General features: G+C 43.7%; 1 protein-coding gene across 2 annotated transcripts in view; it reads left to right on the forward strand.

Moving 5' to 3' along the window:
- The window catches only part of LMX1B (LIM homeobox transcription factor 1 beta), an 83,199-nt gene extending 65,271 nt beyond the window's left edge, over positions 1-17,928 (forward strand). The window contains exons 3-8 of one of the 2 annotated variants that reach the window (XM_065648655.1): positions 10,995-11,227; positions 13,362-13,540; positions 14,526-14,603; positions 15,007-15,073; positions 15,885-16,046; positions 17,771-17,928. In XM_065648655.1, the coding sequence (XP_065504727.1) occupies positions 10,995-11,227; positions 13,362-13,540; positions 14,526-14,603; positions 15,007-15,073; positions 15,885-16,046; positions 17,771-17,928 (877 nt within the window). The remainder of the gene's footprint in view (positions 1-10,994; positions 11,228-13,361; positions 13,541-14,525; positions 14,604-15,006; positions 15,074-15,884; positions 16,047-17,770) is intronic. The other variant, XM_065648656.1, reaches the window with a different exon arrangement.
- Positions 17,929-18,426: the final 498 nt, after the last annotated feature.

Raw genomic sequence — 18,426 nt, forward strand, 5'->3', positions numbered from 1 at the left:
ACCGGTGTGTGCTGCTGTGTCTCCCTGGCGTTCGCAGCATTGCCCGTGCAAGTTGGTTTGTGAATTGTGACATGACCTGATGTGAGATCCAACAAAGGAAGAGTTTTCCTTCCAACAGCAGACTGAGACGCTGCAAACAACACTGTAGCGTCAGAGCTGGGGTCCTATGAGGGAGCGGTAGAGAACAGATTTAGGACCGAACTCTCAGTGGAGCTAGATGTTCTCAGTTGTCCCACCTGTGAGTGGGAGCCAATCCTGTTCTGGGGCTGTCAGGGCAGTTCTTCGTTTCACTTACTGGAAGCTAAAACTGACACAGCTGCTGCTTGATTTGTCTTCAGCAGATGATATTAAGAACCTCAGAATTTCTGGTGAGCAAACTTCGTTCTATTTCAGGAAATATTCTGAAAATAAAACTGGAAAAAAAAAAAAGGGCTTTGTCAGCTTCATAGAAAGGACAGTGCAGTCAGAGCAGGATTTTTTTCAGCCAGATATTCAACAAAGCACCTAATTTTTGGAAACATTTATGTAACCCTCAGGAACACCATGGGATATTTCTGTGTTTTTACAGAACAATTCCAAGCCATACAAATTTTCTCACTGAGAGAAAGGAGTGCTGTACTGATATGATGTGATGGGGATTTAGTATACTTTCTCTCTAACAGGCATCTCTGTTTTTTCTGTGTGTGTGTATAATAGATATACATAGACATAACTAAAAGTTAAGCAGTATTTTCCAGCTTTGACCTCCTTACAAGTTTTCATTTAATTAAAAAAAAATCTGAAAAAGTTAATAAAATGTTTAGACAAACCTTTCAGTCTTGTGGGCTTAAGGGAATAATCCTCTTTGCATGCCTAATAATGTTGTTGGTGTCTAATGGGATTTCATTTTCACACATGTGGAAGTGTCCTCTCTGATATATGTTTAACTGCTGGAATAACTTAAACCTGTGCTAATGTTCCAGGCAAAACAGGGTCTGGACATGCTGTAGGGCCTTGCTTATTGGTAAATCTTTTGGTGTGGGTTTAGAGAGTCTGCTTTACCCAAGCCTGACTACGAACACAAGTGCTGATAGCCAAGTCTCTAAGACTCTGTCAACCATATTTGGCCTTACAGAAGCTAGGAGATTTTGCTAGTTCTGTGTAAAAAAGATGCATCAGATCTTTGGAGTCTTTGAAAAAGCCTGTATTAAGAGACCTATTTTTTTTCCATTGTCATATTAATAACAAGTAATTGACGTGATGTTAGTAAGAGTGACTCCACATTACAAGAACAAATTATAATTCCTAGACATTGCAGGACACACTTCTAGTTGCCTGAGTTGGTTTTTCGTTTGTTTGTGGGGGTTTTGTATGCTTTTTTTGTTGTTGTTGTTTTGTTTGGTTTTTTTTTTTTAGTGTTTCTTTCCTTTTTTTAGTGGCATTTTTACAGAGTTTCTCCCAAAGCTCTGTGCTTCTGATAAGACTCTTCTGTCTTATCAGAAGAACAAAGTTTGTGAAAGAAGGACAGTAAAGAGAAACTGTGTGAGATGACTGGGGGAAAAAAATTCATCTGTTAAAGGTCAGGCTAAAAGAGCATGATTTAGAGCAGAATATAGTGGGGACTTTTGTAAGACAAGCAGCAACTTTTCATGCTTGGATGGGGATTCTTGGGTTAAATTGCTATCTTTGAGTTCTGAACTTGGAAAGGTATTAAAGTGGAATTAAACCTTTACACAATCCGGCTCTTGTGTCATTCAGGATTTTTTGGGGTTCTGTTTAATTGTACATCACAGCAGGGTTCTGAGTGACTGGTGCTCTAAAGAAATGAGGGGTAGGGTTAAGTCTGCAGCCCACTGCTCTCTGCTAATCCTTCTTGTTCCTTGAAGAAGGATTTACTTTTGCTGCCAGCTTGTGAAAGACTTTCCTCCTCCCGAAGAGATTGTTGTGGCTTTCCTGGGGAGGTGTGGTTGCTATAGCAGGGAGTCACGCCTGGGTATTCTCTCAAACCCTACTGAGAATGGGCCAAAAAAGAGCTGAAGAAGAGTAAAACTGGGGATTAAAAAATGGAACAATGGGAGACAGGAAGATAGGAGTGGGAACAAATGGGAATTACAGCACCAAAAATAATGCAAAGTGACAAAAAGAGGAAATAGAAAAATAATAGCTGACAGTTGGACTGAAAAGAGAAACACTACAAAAGAATGATTTATTTGCAACAGGCAAAGAAAATAAAAGGGCATCTGGGAAATAAGACACAGGCCTGTGCTGAGGGCTGCTTTGGTTCTTACTGTATTGCAAACATATATGCACCAAGTATCCAAAACTTCCTCCATACCCCTTCTCAGTTCTGTCGTTGCCACAATCTGTTTATTCAGAATGAAATCTTCTTGGGTTTTAAATTGTGTGTTTACTTATTTGCTGTTAGATGACTTCCTAATTGTGTCTGTTCCTAGGGACTAAGTGTAGGGTAGTTCTGGGCTTTTCATATAAAATATTGACATGTAGATCAATAACAGAAGAAAAGATCCAACTCTGCTCCAATTCTGTTCTCGAATGCTTTCCAAAGAAATAACTGCCTCCAGGAAAATGCCAGTGGGCACTTGGTGTTGCTGCTGCTTACTGGAGACACATTCTTCAGCTCTTGCCATGGCAATGCCCTGACACGAGTGCCGGTCCAGCCTCCGCACCCACCTCGCTCGTGTCCCAGCGTTGTGCTGCGCCCGTCACTGGAACATAAAGATCTTACGTTGAGGATTTTTAGATGCCTTATTTTGCTCCTAAACCCCTTTGCTCTACAAATCAAATGCAGCCTAACTTGCAAAGATACGAATATTTTCATCCCAGCCAAAGAAGCAGAAATTTTCATTCGATTTAAAGTTTGTCACACTTCAAATAAAATTTAAAAAGAAGCCAGTCCCACATCTAACAGCAAATCTCTCTGAATGCCTTTCCTGCACCCTACTGCTTTATATATAGGAGAGGCAGAGAGATGTAACAGATGAAACATTTTGTTTATGAAGTGTCTATGTTTTGTTTTATTTCACATGTTTTTGCAATATAGATAACAGATTACACCACAGAGCTTTCATTGCCTTGTGCTATAAAGATACTATAAAGCCTTTCTGGGTATTAATAATAGATTGTGTTGATGAGTTTGGAGAAGCTGGCAATAGACCCCCCGCTGGAAAGACATTAACACCACAGGACTAAGGTATCTTTCCCTTGCAAATCAGTTGCTAAATTGGCTGTGCTGATGGGTTTGGGCACAAGCTCTTGTACGGCGTCAGTGCAGCAGGCACAGGAAGTTATTTTGTTTTATACTGGCAAATAACGTTTCTTCCTGTTAATGTTCTTAGTTGAGAGGAAAGGCCCTGTGTAAATTCTTTCCCTAAGTCATTCTTGCCAGCCAAGAAATAACTTAGAAATTACATTTGAATTGCTTTGACACATGATTATTTTTTTTCTGTAAAAGTGAAGGCCAGGGTAGTGAATCACCACCAGTACAATTTCCCTGCTTATAGGGCCTTTAGGGTGAATTTTCATATAAAAATTATATTAGAAGAATTTCCCTGTGTTGTTTGCGATGTAAATTCAAAGGCAACTGTAAATTCAGTATGCCACTTAGCGAACAAGAAGGATAAGACGTCTCGTCAGCCCAGTGAATATCTGCACGCTGGAGACAGGCTGGGAATGAGGTGCCTCTCCACACGGAGCTATTGCACCCACTGGAAACCAGTGGGGTTGTGCAGGTAGGGAATAAAGGTGGTTTAGTTTAATATGTGCAAATAACTGAATAAGAATCCAAAGGAAGAAAAATGAAAGAAACGTTGGTTTTTGGTAATGACCTAGCTCAGCAGTGTTGCAGCAGGAGTACAAACTCCCCAACACATACTATGCTTTTATAGCGCTTCAGAATAATTTGAAGCAATACAAAAAGCACAACAGCAGAAGCCCATTTAACCTTTTTTAAATTCGTAGACAAAAATAACACTATTTCCCAAATGTTTGCACTGCCTAAAATTATGATTCTGACAAAATAATTGTATTTTGTTAATCCATTAGGCTTCTTAATTGCAGCCTTGGCTTTATCAATTCAATTGGCACCCTTAACTTTTATAACAGTTTCTATTCTACAGAACAGATTAGGAGAAAATTGCAGCTATAATCTGTACAGTGCAATTGCCGTGCTATAAAGAGGAATGGGAGTAGCTGAGAAGAGCAATTGGATTCCCAAAGGTGGAGCACAGTAGAGCAATATCAGTGACTTTGTAAATGAAAAATTGTTTTAATTCCCTTCTAACAGCAATAATTCGATTCTTCATAAATTTTTCCATCAAAGTGTTGTAAGGAAAAATGCTATAAAATAGAACTGCATGGCAGTGATGGAAGACAGTTGAACAAAGTGGTCAATTAGGAGATGAAAATTAAGCAAAGAGAAGAATCTGTTCTGTCACATTCTGCTTGAAGCAAGAAACTCCTCTGCACTTTACATTTTATGTTTTCGTTTATAGTTAAGGAAGATGTAACTTTTTAGGTCATTCTGGCCCCACTTGAGCAAGTTACATTAGGACGGCAGCTTTGAATTCTGTGTGACTTCATGCATTTTAGTGCATCTGTTTGTTGTGTTTTTTGCAGTTGTCTCAGCATTGTGGTTCCAGCCCACACAGAGCTTTGCTGTGGGGTTGGGTGCTGGGGAGTCCTGTGCCTGGTGGCCGAGGAGCTCTCGAGGTGTCGAGCAGGTCCCCTGTCACCCGTGGCGGGGCGGCTGTGGCCGCAAACACCGTGTGGCGGGGCGGCTGTGGCCGCAAACACCGTGTGGCGGGGCGGCTGTGCCAGCCCTTCCCCTGCAAGCACCACCCAGAGCTGCCATGGCGTGTTGGAGGGAGCTGGGGACAAAGGACCCCAGGCCTGGCCCTTGCTGGTGGAGCAGGTGCGGGTCCTGAGCTCTGCCCAGGAGGGGACATCAGCTCACTGTCCACAGAGGACTTTTTCCTTTGTTAAAACTGCATGAGGAGAGAAAATTAACACAGGGCAGGAGACTTTTTGGTAGGTGTCAGGTGTGTTGCGGCAGAGGCCTGTGGTGGTCCGGGCAGCGTCGCCGTCCCCGCCGCGGGTGGGAAACACTCTGAACATGAACCAAACCCTGCTCCGGCAAGACAAATGGGACTTTTTGCTCTTACGGGAAGGAAATCAAACGAAGGGTAATGTTTTTGTGGCTGTTGTGCCACGAGCTGTCTCTGGGCACGGCCGTGGGGCCTGCGCGGTCCCGAGCCCCCGCCGGCGGGGAGCGGGTCCCCCCGCGCGGACGTGGGCCCTGCGGCGTTCTCTCCATTGCTGCCTCTGCACGGCAGCACAGCTCTTCTCATGAAAATACAGGTTACATGTTCACGGAGAAATAAAGTGACTGAATACCAAGGTACACTGCACTTTAATCTGTGAATCCATATCCATGTTATGAAGCATAGTTTCAAATGCAGTTTTTCACCAGTTGGTATTCTTACTACACCACCTGTGGACAGAGGGTTAAGAAATATTTTCTTCTTCTCCCTGAAGAAGAAAAAGGTTTCTTTGTTTCCATTTCTAGAAACTTTTAATTTTTGCATGTTTTATTACTACACGGTGAAAGGGAATTAGCTTTCTTTTACTGGAGTTTCGGCTATGAAATTGGCCTTAATAAACTATGTAATTTTTTTTTTTCTGCCAGGAAAATCTTTTAAATGGATTGTTTCTTTTTTTAGGTGTGTGGGGTGTTTTTTTTTTTTTGTTTCCCTCTCCCCCCATTCATAAAATTATAATATTTCTGGTTTGCTTTAGTGCATTTGGGATGTTTTGAATGTTCAGAATTCAGTGTAACCAAGCAACAGTTTATCTTTTTTTTTTTTTTTTTTAATAAGCACCCATGAGCTGTAAGACGTTACAGAAGTGTTCAAGTACTATGCTGGGAAAAACCTCCGTCCATAATGTTTTCCCCATTCTATGTCATCTAAAGAAGATGGAAGTATCAAACTTTCTCCCAAAGAACAAGTTAACAGATGTCATTTGTTAGTAATTTAATCTCTTCTCTTAATAAAACTCAGTTGTGTGAAAAACATAATATATTTTACTTCAGCTCTAGCATATTTTGTACTATACGAGTGCCAAGCAAACTCCCAGCTGGTATATAGGCACGATAGAGATGTCATATACAGGCCGTTTTCAGAAAGAAAAGCATCAGAGCTAGAGGCTATACCTACAATATTTACAAAAGCTTGTGATCACCATCATTGTATATTTATTAAATAAAGAAAAGTCAGATATCCGCTTTGGTTTCTTGCAACAGTTAATGTCAGAATAACACAGAAAGCAAAACGATTTGACATCTCTGACAGGCAGACAGCAGCATCTGTCCTCTTGCATATATCAAACATGGCTTAATAACTTCCTATTTACTGCTTCACGGCAGAGGTCCAGTAAATAAACAACCTGACTGAATTAGTCTATTTTTATACCTCTGTCCTGTATAACAAACCTCTTGAACCACACTTAATATGAACAGCAAATTTTGCACTGCACATGGACATCTCTCAGCACAGATTAAATTAGTTATAATAAAACAATTAAAATCTATTTGCCCACAGACAGGAGGAAATGAGGGACCTGGGTGAGCAATAGGAAGGTAATGGGTGGTTGTCAGGACATCAGAAGAGCAAACAGCAGAACTGTGATTCTCAGGAGCATAGCAGGGTCAGCCGTACTGCAAGATAACTGCGCGAGAGATAATAAATCAGTGGGACGGGCGGAACACCAGATGGTTGTGCCCATGCAGGAAGGCACAATGGATCATGTAACGGTGGTTGTTTCTGAGGATTACTGATTCAGCCTGACTTCAGAGGGATATCCTAACAAATAAAATCTTTATGGCCTCTTCCACTGCTGAACATTTTCATCTACTGTTTAAAGACAGGACCACATGTCTTAGTGTTTTCATTGCTTCTAAAATATATGCAAAATTAATGTGTTAAGTTCACCCAGCTTTAGCTGGCGAAGACTTTTTGACTATATAGTAATGTAAAGTTGCTTCACAGCAATTATGACAAATACTCCAATGGACAGACAGACCATTGTTCCAAGCTTTAGCTCAGCTGAATCCCCCAAGTGTTTCAGGCATAGAGGCAAACACACTTAAAAACTCCTAAACCTATTGAGTTGTCTTTCAAAATTGTCCAGGCAACAGAATTTATTTATAAAACTCTTGCAATCGTTGATTCAAAACAAGGTTTTCTTGTTCTGCTTTTCTCCTTTGTCCTCATTGAACAATTTTCTTTGGAATGTTTTCGTTGTGCTTAGGAGTCGGGAGATTTCCTGGGGCTTCTAATAAAGGCATTTGATTTCCACTCTCCACATACTTTAACAAGTCCAAGGATTTTGAGGTTTGACATTAACTTAAGAGAGCTGGAGATAATCAGCCATGGGGGTAAAAAGGCAGAGTTATGCAAATTATTTGTAAAATGTATAGAAAGCAAAAGAAATATTTCTTTAAATATGGTTGGTGTGGGACTGACTCTTTGTCTCAGCACAGAATATCTGCATTCTCCCCTTCAAATTTATGGCTTTGATTGAAACCTGTAAAGGGGTGATCTGTAAAGTATTCCTGCTATCCTACACTTCTCAACAGGTTTATTACCGTTCGTTTATAAAATGAACAGTCTAATGAGCAGTGGTTTAGATCACAGATATCAAAGTCTGGTCATTTGTCAAGATTAGTTTCCTGTTGTGAGATTGCCTTGTGCAAAAAGAGTGCATAACCTTGGGTTACTCTCTGGAAGCTGAAAAAATACCTATAAACACTTTATAACATAGATTTAATGAAGATTTTATAATCTCAGAATTGAATCCAACACGGCACAGTCTGTGTGTGTATTTGTGTGAGCGCATGTTGTAATGCAGAGGGTACCTGAGGACCGAGTATGGAATTTTCTTATGTTATACGACAGACAAATTACAGATAAGAAGTCCGTGCAGTGTTGTCAGTCCAATTTAATGTTAGTTTGGATGAGTTAATGCTACATTGGCAACAATGTAGTTTGTTATAACGAAAAGACTGCCTTTGGAAACATTGCTGTGAAAGCACCATTGCCAGTAAATAACAAAAAATATTTTCTATATATTTGTTAGATATCTTTTTGTTTTGGAGAGAAAGAAAAAAACCCAAAACACTGTAAAGCAGAATGACAGGAAAGATGCTGCTCAGACAATTTAATACAAATACATTCCCCAGCGCAGGCTAAGAAAAAGCTCGGTTGTTTTTATGTCCCAGATAGAAGTAATGTGCAGGGGCTTTGTGCTTTCCTACTTAAAATTATTTGTGAACTGTTTTACATCGGTGTTTTCGCTGTCACGGAACGCTGGCATGTTTCGTGGGTCAGGTCCGGCCGTACCCGCCGGATGCGCCGGCCCCGCTGCTGCCGCTGCCGCCGCTGCCGCTGCTGCCGCCGCTGCCCCTGCTGCCGCTGCCCCTGCTGCCGGCCCCGCTGCTGCCGCTGCCGCCGCCGCTGCCCCTGCTGCCGGCCCCGCTGCTGCCGGCCCCGCTGCTGCCGGCCCCGCTGCTGCCGGCCCCGCTGCTGCCTGGCCGTTCCCGCGCTCAGGCTGCCCGGCTGCAGCGGGGCCGGAGCCCGCAGAGCTGTGCAGAGCTGCGCAGAGCTGTGCCGGAGCCCGCAGCTCCGCGGGTCCCTCTGGGGAAGGGAAAGGAGTCCTGGGGGGCCGGGGCCGCCGCCCTGCCCGCCGCTCCCTCCGCGTTCTCGTTCTGCTCAGCGCGGCCGCGGCGCTGGGCTCTGTCACCGTGTCCGCAGCAGCGCCGCCGAGGTTTTCAGGCAGATCGCAGTACCCGCAGCGGCAGGATCGCGCTCATTTCTGCAGTTTCTTTTTAAAGATTTATCAGACCATTGGAAAAGGAGCCGGGCCAGGAACCCGAGGCTGCAGCACAGCAGCGGCCGCTTCTCCTGCTGTGGCAGCTCCCTGCACAGCCCATCAGAGCTGGTCCCACTCCTGGTCCGTCCCATCCCTCCCAGCGCCAGCGGTGGAATTTTCCTGCAGCGTGCGCAGGGTGACCGTGGGACAGATGAGCTGTGCCGGTCAGGGGAGGCAGATACCTGCACACCAGAGCTGCTGAGCTCCCGAGTCTTTAAGTGTGCTCCATCGTACCAACAGCCTTCGGACAAAAGATACAAGCTCAATTCAGCAGAGTCGGATAGGTTTAAGCAGTTGAATAGAAACAACTTTTTAAAGTGCTTAAAATCTGCTTGCTCTTTTTTCCTCTTTGTGTTTTAATCCTTTCAGAGATGTTCTTGTGTAGAGATAAAAATGTTTCCTGCTTAGGAATTTGCTAGCTAAAGCATTGTCATATTTTTGTGATGTTTACCAGTCAGAACGTAAAATCTTATTTCTCTCTGTTAAAGTTTGCACCCAGCAGAAGAAAAACTTTACAGACAAACCCAATAGACCTATGAAATAAGGTGGCCTTTTTACTGGCACTGGCCATGAGTCCTGCGTGGCCTCAATGTCCCTTTAATAGATTTAATTCATTATGTGCCCAAAACAGAGCCACTCAGCGCATCTGGCATGGCTTGTACGACGCACAACTGTTACCTCGTCGTTGTGCACAGGTCCACACCGAGCCAGCAAGGTGAATAGTAGAGACATTTATTATTAGATCAAAAGATACAGATGGGGAAAACCCGCAAGTTCTTGGGCACTCGGCCTTTCCTTGGATGCCTTATGCAAATGTATTTACATTTCCTTTTTCCTTCTGCCCATTCTGTGAGTCCGTGGCTTTGCTGAGGATCCTGGCTGCCATTTTGCTGTACTGCCCAGCTCAGACAAAATGGAGGAATCAGTAACTACCACAGCCTGTGCCTTCTGAAATCAGAGATAATTGCCTTTTCTAAAAAAGGGGATAACTTTGAGGATGAAAAAAAAAATAGGCATACCCCATCCTAAGAGGCAGAATGTCGTTTTTTTCCTGTGAACACGTGGGCACAGTTGTGCTAATTTTGTTGCTGAAATGTAAATATTAATGCACCTTGCACTTTGATGTATTGCTGTAAAAGACACTGAATTTCAAATCACCAAGCCCACTGTGTGATACAAGGACGTAGCTTAGCTATTCATCTTTATTTGAAGCAGCTCTCTTCCTAAAAGCTCACTTAGGGAGATTCCCAGTTGCCATTAGAAAAGCAAAATAAAATTAATCTAAATCATTCTAACTTTATCTTAGAAAATTAATGATGGATGAAAGAGGGGGTTTAGAAAGGTTTAAGAAGAACTAGTCTGGAATACAGTGTGTGTTCTAGAGCTTGTGATTATAGTGGTAATTTAACAGATTGTATCACATCTTATCTCTGCCAAAGGATGTTTCACACCATTTAAAATGCACAGTACTCCCTTCAGAGACAGGTTGTTCTGGAATAACTCAACATCCAAAGAAAAGCCATGTTATTTCACTCCTCTCTTTATCAATTGCATGTGTGCGATTGTGTGTGTGTGTCATCTTCTCCTCAGCAATAGCATGGAGTTTTCATGCTTGTTTCTGTGTTCATTTATCAGCCTCCTCAGAGACAGACAACACCAAAAATGGAAAGTCGTGAAAATCTGTTCAGAATAGGATTCAAGTGCTGAAACTGTAGAGCCCATATAAAAAAAAAAGTGTGAATTGGCCCTTTCTCTAAAAGGTGAATTAAAATAAATTTGGTTTTGAACAAGTTATCCAAACCCCGAGAGCTTCATTTTGTTTCTCTTTTTGAAGAGGAACAAAATAGTGAGATAAGGACAAATCTTAGTGTTTTTTATCCAGCAAAGGTGATTTGGGAACCCCTAGACCAAAGGGGTTGAGATTTGAATGAGTTGCATGCCTATGTTGTTTCCAAGACTAAGGATGCAAGTCTCCCAGTGTGCAGAAGCATGAGCCAAGCTGATCTGTAGTTAAAGAATTTGCTGTATTTAAATTTGTGCAGTGACTTTACTGCCCCTCTCTCTTACAGGCTGTTTGCTGCGAAGTGCAGTGGCTGCATGGAAAAAATCGCCCCGACAGAATTCGTGATGAGAGCCCTGGAGTGTGTTTACCACTTAAGCTGCTTCTGCTGCTGTGTTTGTGAACGACAGCTGAGGAAAGGGGACGAATTTGTTCTTAAGGAAGGGCAATTGCTCTGCAAAAGTGACTATGAAAAAGAGAAAGACTTGTTGAGCTCGGTCAGCCCTGACGACTCAGACTCAGGTGAGCTTTTCCCACACCTGCTCTGACTGGAAAAGCCGCAAGGGTTTGTAGAGCTTTCTGATAGAAAAGTATATCCATTTACACATCCACTTTATCCATATGTACATACCGCCCATGCAAATTAGCAGGAACAGCTAAAGCAATCCCTGACGCCCATCCTTAACTTGCTGTTTAGTGAAGGACAAAGAAGTTCCAGGAGGGAGGGGATGCCTTCCTGCCTGTGCCACATGCACTCAAGGAGACTGGGGACTGCCAGTGTGCCCTGGCTGATCCCAAGACAGCGTGCACGCAAATTGCTGCCAGCCATCAAAATCAAGCACTTGTTTCCCAAGAAAATGCCTAAGAAAATCAACAGTTACCATTCCATTAGGCGTACAAATGACATGAATGTTTGCCTCTGCTTTATGGGAAAATGCATTATTCCAGTTTAGCTAGGAGCAGTAATTATCCGTAATCTCTAATCTGAGAGCTGTATTTTCCACATGGCTGAGAGTTATATTTTCATGTCAGGAATGCTGCAGGACAGAGGTCTCTGCTGACTCAGCAGGACGTGCAGGACCGGGGCCTTTCTTGGAGCAGGATGTTAGTTATTGCCATACTGTATTTGCAGGACTCTGAGTGCTCTGCTCTGTAAATCTCATGTCACAGGGTTTGGGCTCTTCGTGAATTTGCCCTTCAGCATGTCATTCTCATCGCCAGCTCCAGCATCGCGCTGTCCGCCTGTCTGTCCAGACACAGCCCGGTGCAGCGCTGCCCATGCTGCGGCTGCGGGTAGGGAGTGGATCCCGCTCCCCTGCCTTCCATGCGGACATGGGCGGTCCAAGACCCTCCGGGCGCGGTGGGGTCTCCAGGCCCCGGCTGTGTGTGTGTGATCAGCACTGCGCTGCCGCAGCGGCACAAACCAGCCTTGGCTTCAGCTCCGCTTCCCCTTGGCACGAGGGGCAGTTTCTTACTCCTGGAGATGCCTTTTTCCCCTCGTTGTTCTCTGTTAGCCAAACCCAAACCTGAAAAACAAGTTGACAAATTAAATGGGATGTTTTGTCTCCCATTGTCTAATACGTTGAAAACACAGCTGTCCCAGATGCCTGTGTGAGAGCAGATGATTTCACATAGCCCTGGCTGAGTGTGTGTCCTCCAATCAAATATTTACCCACTGGACACAAAAGTAACTCTCCAATGAGCAATATTAATCCTCACAAACCTTTCCTTAGAAATGGCATGCTGGAAAGTTAATAATGTCATGGTTATTAAAATGACTGAACTTCTCTTTAATCATTAGGCAAAAGATGCTTATTAAAGTAAAAGGTGATTAGATTGCTAGGTGCATAATAATCAGACCCTAAAATGAATTAAAGTCTAATTTGTTAATTCCCTAAATGTAATCTTTGAGTATCTAAAAATTGCATTGTGTTTCTTCACATTGATGTCCCTGTAATAGTGTATTAATGTTTACTTGAAGAAAAATCAGTAGTCTGGTGAAATATGCTGAGTTGGAAGTTGTTTTTCACAACAAAATTTGTACTTACTCTTCAACCTTTGCCACTGAGATTGAGATTTCTAAGTACAATATACTAACACATGTATTATCACCAGATTGTATGAATAATTGTCATTTAACTACAGAAAATATAAATAATCTATTTCGTCTACACAAGCACATATATATTTGTATATATTTACCAAGAAAAATAAATTTGTGCATGCATATATAGACACATTGAAATAAACAGAAAAAGAATACTGGTGTTTTCTGTGGGATGCAGAAATGAGATGGCAAAGATTATATTTAATATTATCTCTAGAGTGTCAAAATATTCAGAACAATAACTGGAGTCTATGCTATATTTAGCTGAACAGACTTTGAGATATGTTTGCGGTATTTGCACTGACACAGTTGTGCTGCTGTGGTGATGCGGGCGGTGGCACCCAGTGCTCTCTGGGGCTGCCGCGGGTCAGCACACGCGACCAAGCGACACTGGAAGGGCCCAAAGTCTCTCTGTGCCCCATTCCTGGAACTATTGAAGCATATTGTGAATTTCCATCTCCTGATCGGTCCCATGCCCTCAGTTAAAAATTCAACACATTTTTATGCTTTTGTGGCATCTGATTTTATATCCTGTTTATTTTTCACCAGTTAAAAGTGATGATGAAGATGGAGATGTTAAGCCCACCAAAGGACAAGTAAACCAAGGAAAAGGAAGCGATGATGGGAAGGACCCAAGAAGACCTAAACGACCAAGGACAATACTAACTACACAGCAGAGACGAGCATTCAAAGCGTCCTTTGAAGTGTCTTCCAAGCCCTGTAGGAAGGTAAACGCTTCATCAGGGACCTGAAGTCAGCTCTGACACCCGACCATGGGGGTGACAGGGTCAGGCCACAGCTCCCGATAGCCCCCTGCCCCTTCCTGGGCCAGCAGCAGGTGCCTTGGAGCGAGCAGAGAGCCCAGGCCAGCGTACAGCGATGCTCACCCAAATACCGCTTCCGCCTGGGGCGACCAGCACCTTGTAGTTATTTCTGGGTATTCGCCCACAGTGTGCAGAGCAGCTCTGGGACTGATTCCTGCTGAACAGCAGTGTTTGGTTCTTATAAACTGTGAAGTGGTCCTTGACTGCCAGAGCCCAGGTAAACAAGTGTCTTCTGCCCTTCCCACACAGTGGGAGTTGCTGTCTAGTGAGACGGGTGCTCAGCGCTGGTCCCACCGCTTGTCCTTCCAGTCTTGCGTTTTGTGAAGCTTCACCCTGCTGCTGATCTTGTTTATAGCAGCCAGGGAAAGGTATAATGTGCTGCTTCCCTGATGAACAGCAAATCTTTGCGCAAAGCAATCCAGGTGATTGCTTCCTCCTAAGTTTGATTGGAAAATAAATTGAGGTGCATCCTGAAAGCCGTCATTTTTTCAAAACGTGACATTCTCCCGCTGACATACTAAGTATGTTTTTTGGGACAGCACAGTGTGCCTTCTTGCCATTTTAAAGTATGAAATTGTACCTCAAAAATATTAAAAATGTTCATAGCCAAATTTGCACCATTTGCATAGAACCATTTTGTGGGTAAAATAAAAATAATGAAATGACTGAGTGTCATTTTACACAGCTCAGGCTATTTGTTCAGTGCTTAGGAAACTGGTAGTGGCATGAATGGCAGAACTTGAACAAACTGCAAAAATATGAGGAGTTTTTAAAAGTAATTTTGGACATGCAGTTTTTATTGTAAGTACAGGCATATTTCTCCTAACATAACTGATGAGTTTTTTGAAAAAATATTTAAAATGATGTCATTAAACATTTCCTCTTGTAGGTCAGAGAAACACTAGCAGCTGAAACAGGACTCAGTGTGCGAGTTGTCCAGGTCTGGTTTCAAAACCAAAGAGCAAAGGTAGGTTGTTTGTCAGGTTCTCAAAAGTAAAACGTGAATTGTCCTCCAACGCAGGTTTTCCCCTCCCTTTAGACACAGTACGTACTACAGAGATCCCAGGGACTGTATTGTACATATTTTGCATGCACTGCTGTCTACATCCATACAAGAAAGGCAACTTTCAAACATAGACATGAAGTTCTTATGCTCAAAGCAACGTGAGGTTGAGAGTAAATTTTGCATGCAAATATGAGCTGGAAACTGAAATGTTTAAGCTTAGAAATGAAACTGAACCCAGAGTGGTGTGTGCATGTATATAAATGGTCTGAATTAATTCATTTAATATTTGCAGAGAGTTTTTCAAGGAAACAAAGTTGTTGCGTTCAGAGCCATGAGATTGTTCTGTTCTTCCTCTTTTATTCAGATGAAGAAACTGGCACGAAGGCATCAGCAGCAGCAAGAGCAACAGAACTCGCAGCGGCTAGGGCAAGGTAGGGGATTTGTGATAAAGGCAAAGGGGAAAAGAATCTGCAAGGTTTCTTGAAGTGCCATTCTCACATAATGTCTTAAGTACAGCCACATGGGGCATGCACAAGGCCGTGGGTGATGTGTGCCTTTGTCAGTGGGCACACACAGATCTCCCAGAGCTCTCCCATGGGGCCAGACCCTGGAGGTGCTGACACAGAAGCTGTTACCTCCTTTCTAGAAGCAGCGTGCCGTACAGAGATTCTTTCATTGGAGACCTCCAGAAGGCTCACGCCAGGTAGATCATCCAGTTTGTTTTCTCCTGGAGAAGTGGGGATGATGCTCTGCAGGCGTCAGCAGGAGCGCGAGCATCGCTCCGCAGCCGGGGCACAGGCAGCCCCTCCTGTGCCCCGCAGCGCGCTGGACCCTGGGCTGGGGCGGCACAGGCACAGGCCTTGTCCTGCTGCTCCCCGGGCGCTCTTGCGGTTCTCCAACTCCCAAGGCCTCGCAGTCTCAAATCCGCCTCTTTATGCAGAGCCAGAAAAACTGGTACCAACTGAAGTCAGAGAATAAAGGGCCATGTCATGCACAGGACAGACTTGGGGAAGATATGGTCTAGCCACCAGGAGCTCCAGAAATTATATACTCAGAAATTACAAGTCCTTCAACTTACTGCTCAGGATGGTACTCTCAGACACAATTTGGAAGGCTCCTCCGAACGACAGGACACAGCTTGCTGTGCCCACTCTGTGCTCGGGTTCAGCGTTGCAACTGGTGCTGCTGGCTGCTGCCTCTTTGTTCCTAAGCAGTGACCGTGCTCTCCTGTTTGCTTTGCAGAAGTGATGTCCAACCGAATGGAAGGGATGATGACATCTTACACACCACTGGCACCACCACAGCAGCAGATTGTAGCAATGGATCAAAGCAGTTATGGCACAGACCCGTTTCAGCAGGGTCTTACCCCGCCACAAATGCCAGGCGACCACATGAACCCTTATGGTAAGGCATGCATAATTCTGCCGCATCAGAAATAGCAGGGGTTGGATGCTGGTTGATACACCACAGGTTCAGTAGAGCTGATAGCTTTTATTATGTTTTTTCTGGGATTCATATCAGGGAATTTGTACCAGTCAGCTTTGTGTGTATATTGTCATGTACACATAAGGGGCTAGAAAAGAGCTCATCCCAGGCTCTGAACACCCTTCAGAAGTATTTCACAGTATAATTCTGATAACTGATAAACCAAGCAACATCACCGCTCCGGATCCACTTTTTTAAACCACTATCCAAGACATTGAAAAATAAACAGTACCAAATTCTAGCTCCCTCACAAGTTTTTCCTTTTTCTTAGAAGCTTTGGGGAAAAAGTGCCTTGAAAAGTGGTCTAATAAAGAGAAATAAGCCGTTCATTCCAAAATGAATAAGCACCTGTCTAAGATCCCTCAGACTGGATGCACGGATTTGTTAAAGAACAGTTCATGAGCTACTATGAGATGTGTCACCACAGGACATTTCTCCTGCATAATTTTATCCTCTGCCCAAAATCAAGATGATGGTTTGCTTTTATGATTTCCTGACCACACACCATCAAATGGATAGATACACCAAATGCATCACAAGCATTAAATGCCTAGTAATTTATTCTGGACAATTGAAGGTGGCATTTAAATAAAATTTAAGTGTATTTGTCAGACTGTGATTGTTGGCCTTGCTGTAGCCCACAAGGGCCTGTTATGTCAGACTCGTTTCTGCTGGCCAGGAGCATGTCACTTAGAGGTCCACGTGCAGATCCCTTTCATGAGCACGGCGTGCACGGGCCAACAACAAATCTGCGTGGGGTCTGTGTTATTACTTTTCCCACTGAGACAAGTCCACGGTACACACCAGGCAATTTGGTAAATCCTGTGAGGAACTGAGGAGTGAAGTATACTGAAGTGCAAATGAGCGTTAGGTGGCTTCTGATTTTGTTGCTAAAAATTTGCTTGGCTTTCTAAGCAAAACTCCTTGAGAGGCAGGTTCTGTGCTCCCAAGCCAGTGCAGGAGACAGCACAAACCATTTCAAATGAGTGCATGAGGAAGAGAGCTGGACTAACACTTCTTAGTGCTTACAGGACTTGAGCTAGAGCTCTTGCTGGTACCTTGAGAGTTGGAGTAGGCCGAAATCTCAGTTGCTAAGGGAAAGAAAAGGTGCTGTATGTATGTGAAAGTGTGTTTCCAACCGTAGATCACTTGAGGACAGGGAAGCTGGGTCTCCTCCTCGGTCCTGTCGCATTTGTAGATCTGTTACCTTGTGTGTAAACGGAGACGGTTACTGTTACGGCTCAGATGCTTTTCCCTGCCATGGGCATCCGTGTCTGGTCCCACCTGCCTCCGCGGCCCCGGTGCCCCCGTGAATGTGGATCTGGGCTCACAGGGAGCCGGGAATCTGCTCCCACCCGCCGCTGTTTGCTCACATCGTCAGCCGAGACTCCTTTGTGCTGCTGACCCGACTATAAATTAAATCCTGGCAGGTGTGGGTGGCACTGCTGCCAGCTGACCTGTGCGAGTTGGTTTCTGCCCTTCTCTTTGTAGGTCAGACCCTTAGAGCAAAACTACGTTAACATGTACAAACAAAACCAGGAGCATTCCCTTTTGCTGCAGTGTGCAGCATATGAGCATCCATGTGTACTGTGTCCTCCTCTGGCTGCACAGAACCCAGCTTAACATATACGTTTCATTTGCAGGAAACGACTCCATTTTTCATGATATCGACAGTGATACCTCTTTAACTAGCTTGAGCGACTGTTTTCTTGCCTCTTCCGAAGTTAACTCCATGCAGGCTAGAGTAGGAAACCCCATTGACAGGCTGTACTCTATGCAGAGCTCCTATTTCGCCTCATGAAAATAAAAGAAAACAAACAGCCGGCGTATATTTAGCCAGTGACTTTTTCCAGTGCAGACTCTACAGCCATATGTTGCCCAGCTCTTCCTTCACAGTGACTCCTGCTGCCTCTGGACTGCAAAGAGCATTTTTAGGAAGACTGTATCTGTGTGCATATATATGTATGTATGTATATATATATATTAATACCTACCTACATACATATATATATATAAACAAAACACGTCCGCCAGTCCCATACCCTTGATTCCCAGCTTGCACCAGACCACGAGACAAGCACGGAAGGAACACAAGACCCTGCTCGTCAGCAGCCTCGGGTTTGGTTTGGCTTGAGCTCATCGTTGTAAAGGAAACGGATTTTGCGGAAAGCTAGACCTTTTCCTCCTTTCTCTCTTCCTTTGTTTTGGATGTTAAAACCTTTTTTTTTTTTTTTTTTTTTTTTTTAAAGCCACTGATACTGACATCAGTCGACCATATGACAAATAAATCAAAGAAACT

The sequence above is a fragment of the Caloenas nicobarica genome, chromosome 19 (assembly GCF_036013445.1).
Source record: "Caloenas nicobarica isolate bCalNic1 chromosome 19, bCalNic1.hap1, whole genome shotgun sequence".
NCBI lineage: Eukaryota > Metazoa > Chordata > Aves > Columbiformes > Columbidae > Caloenas > Caloenas nicobarica.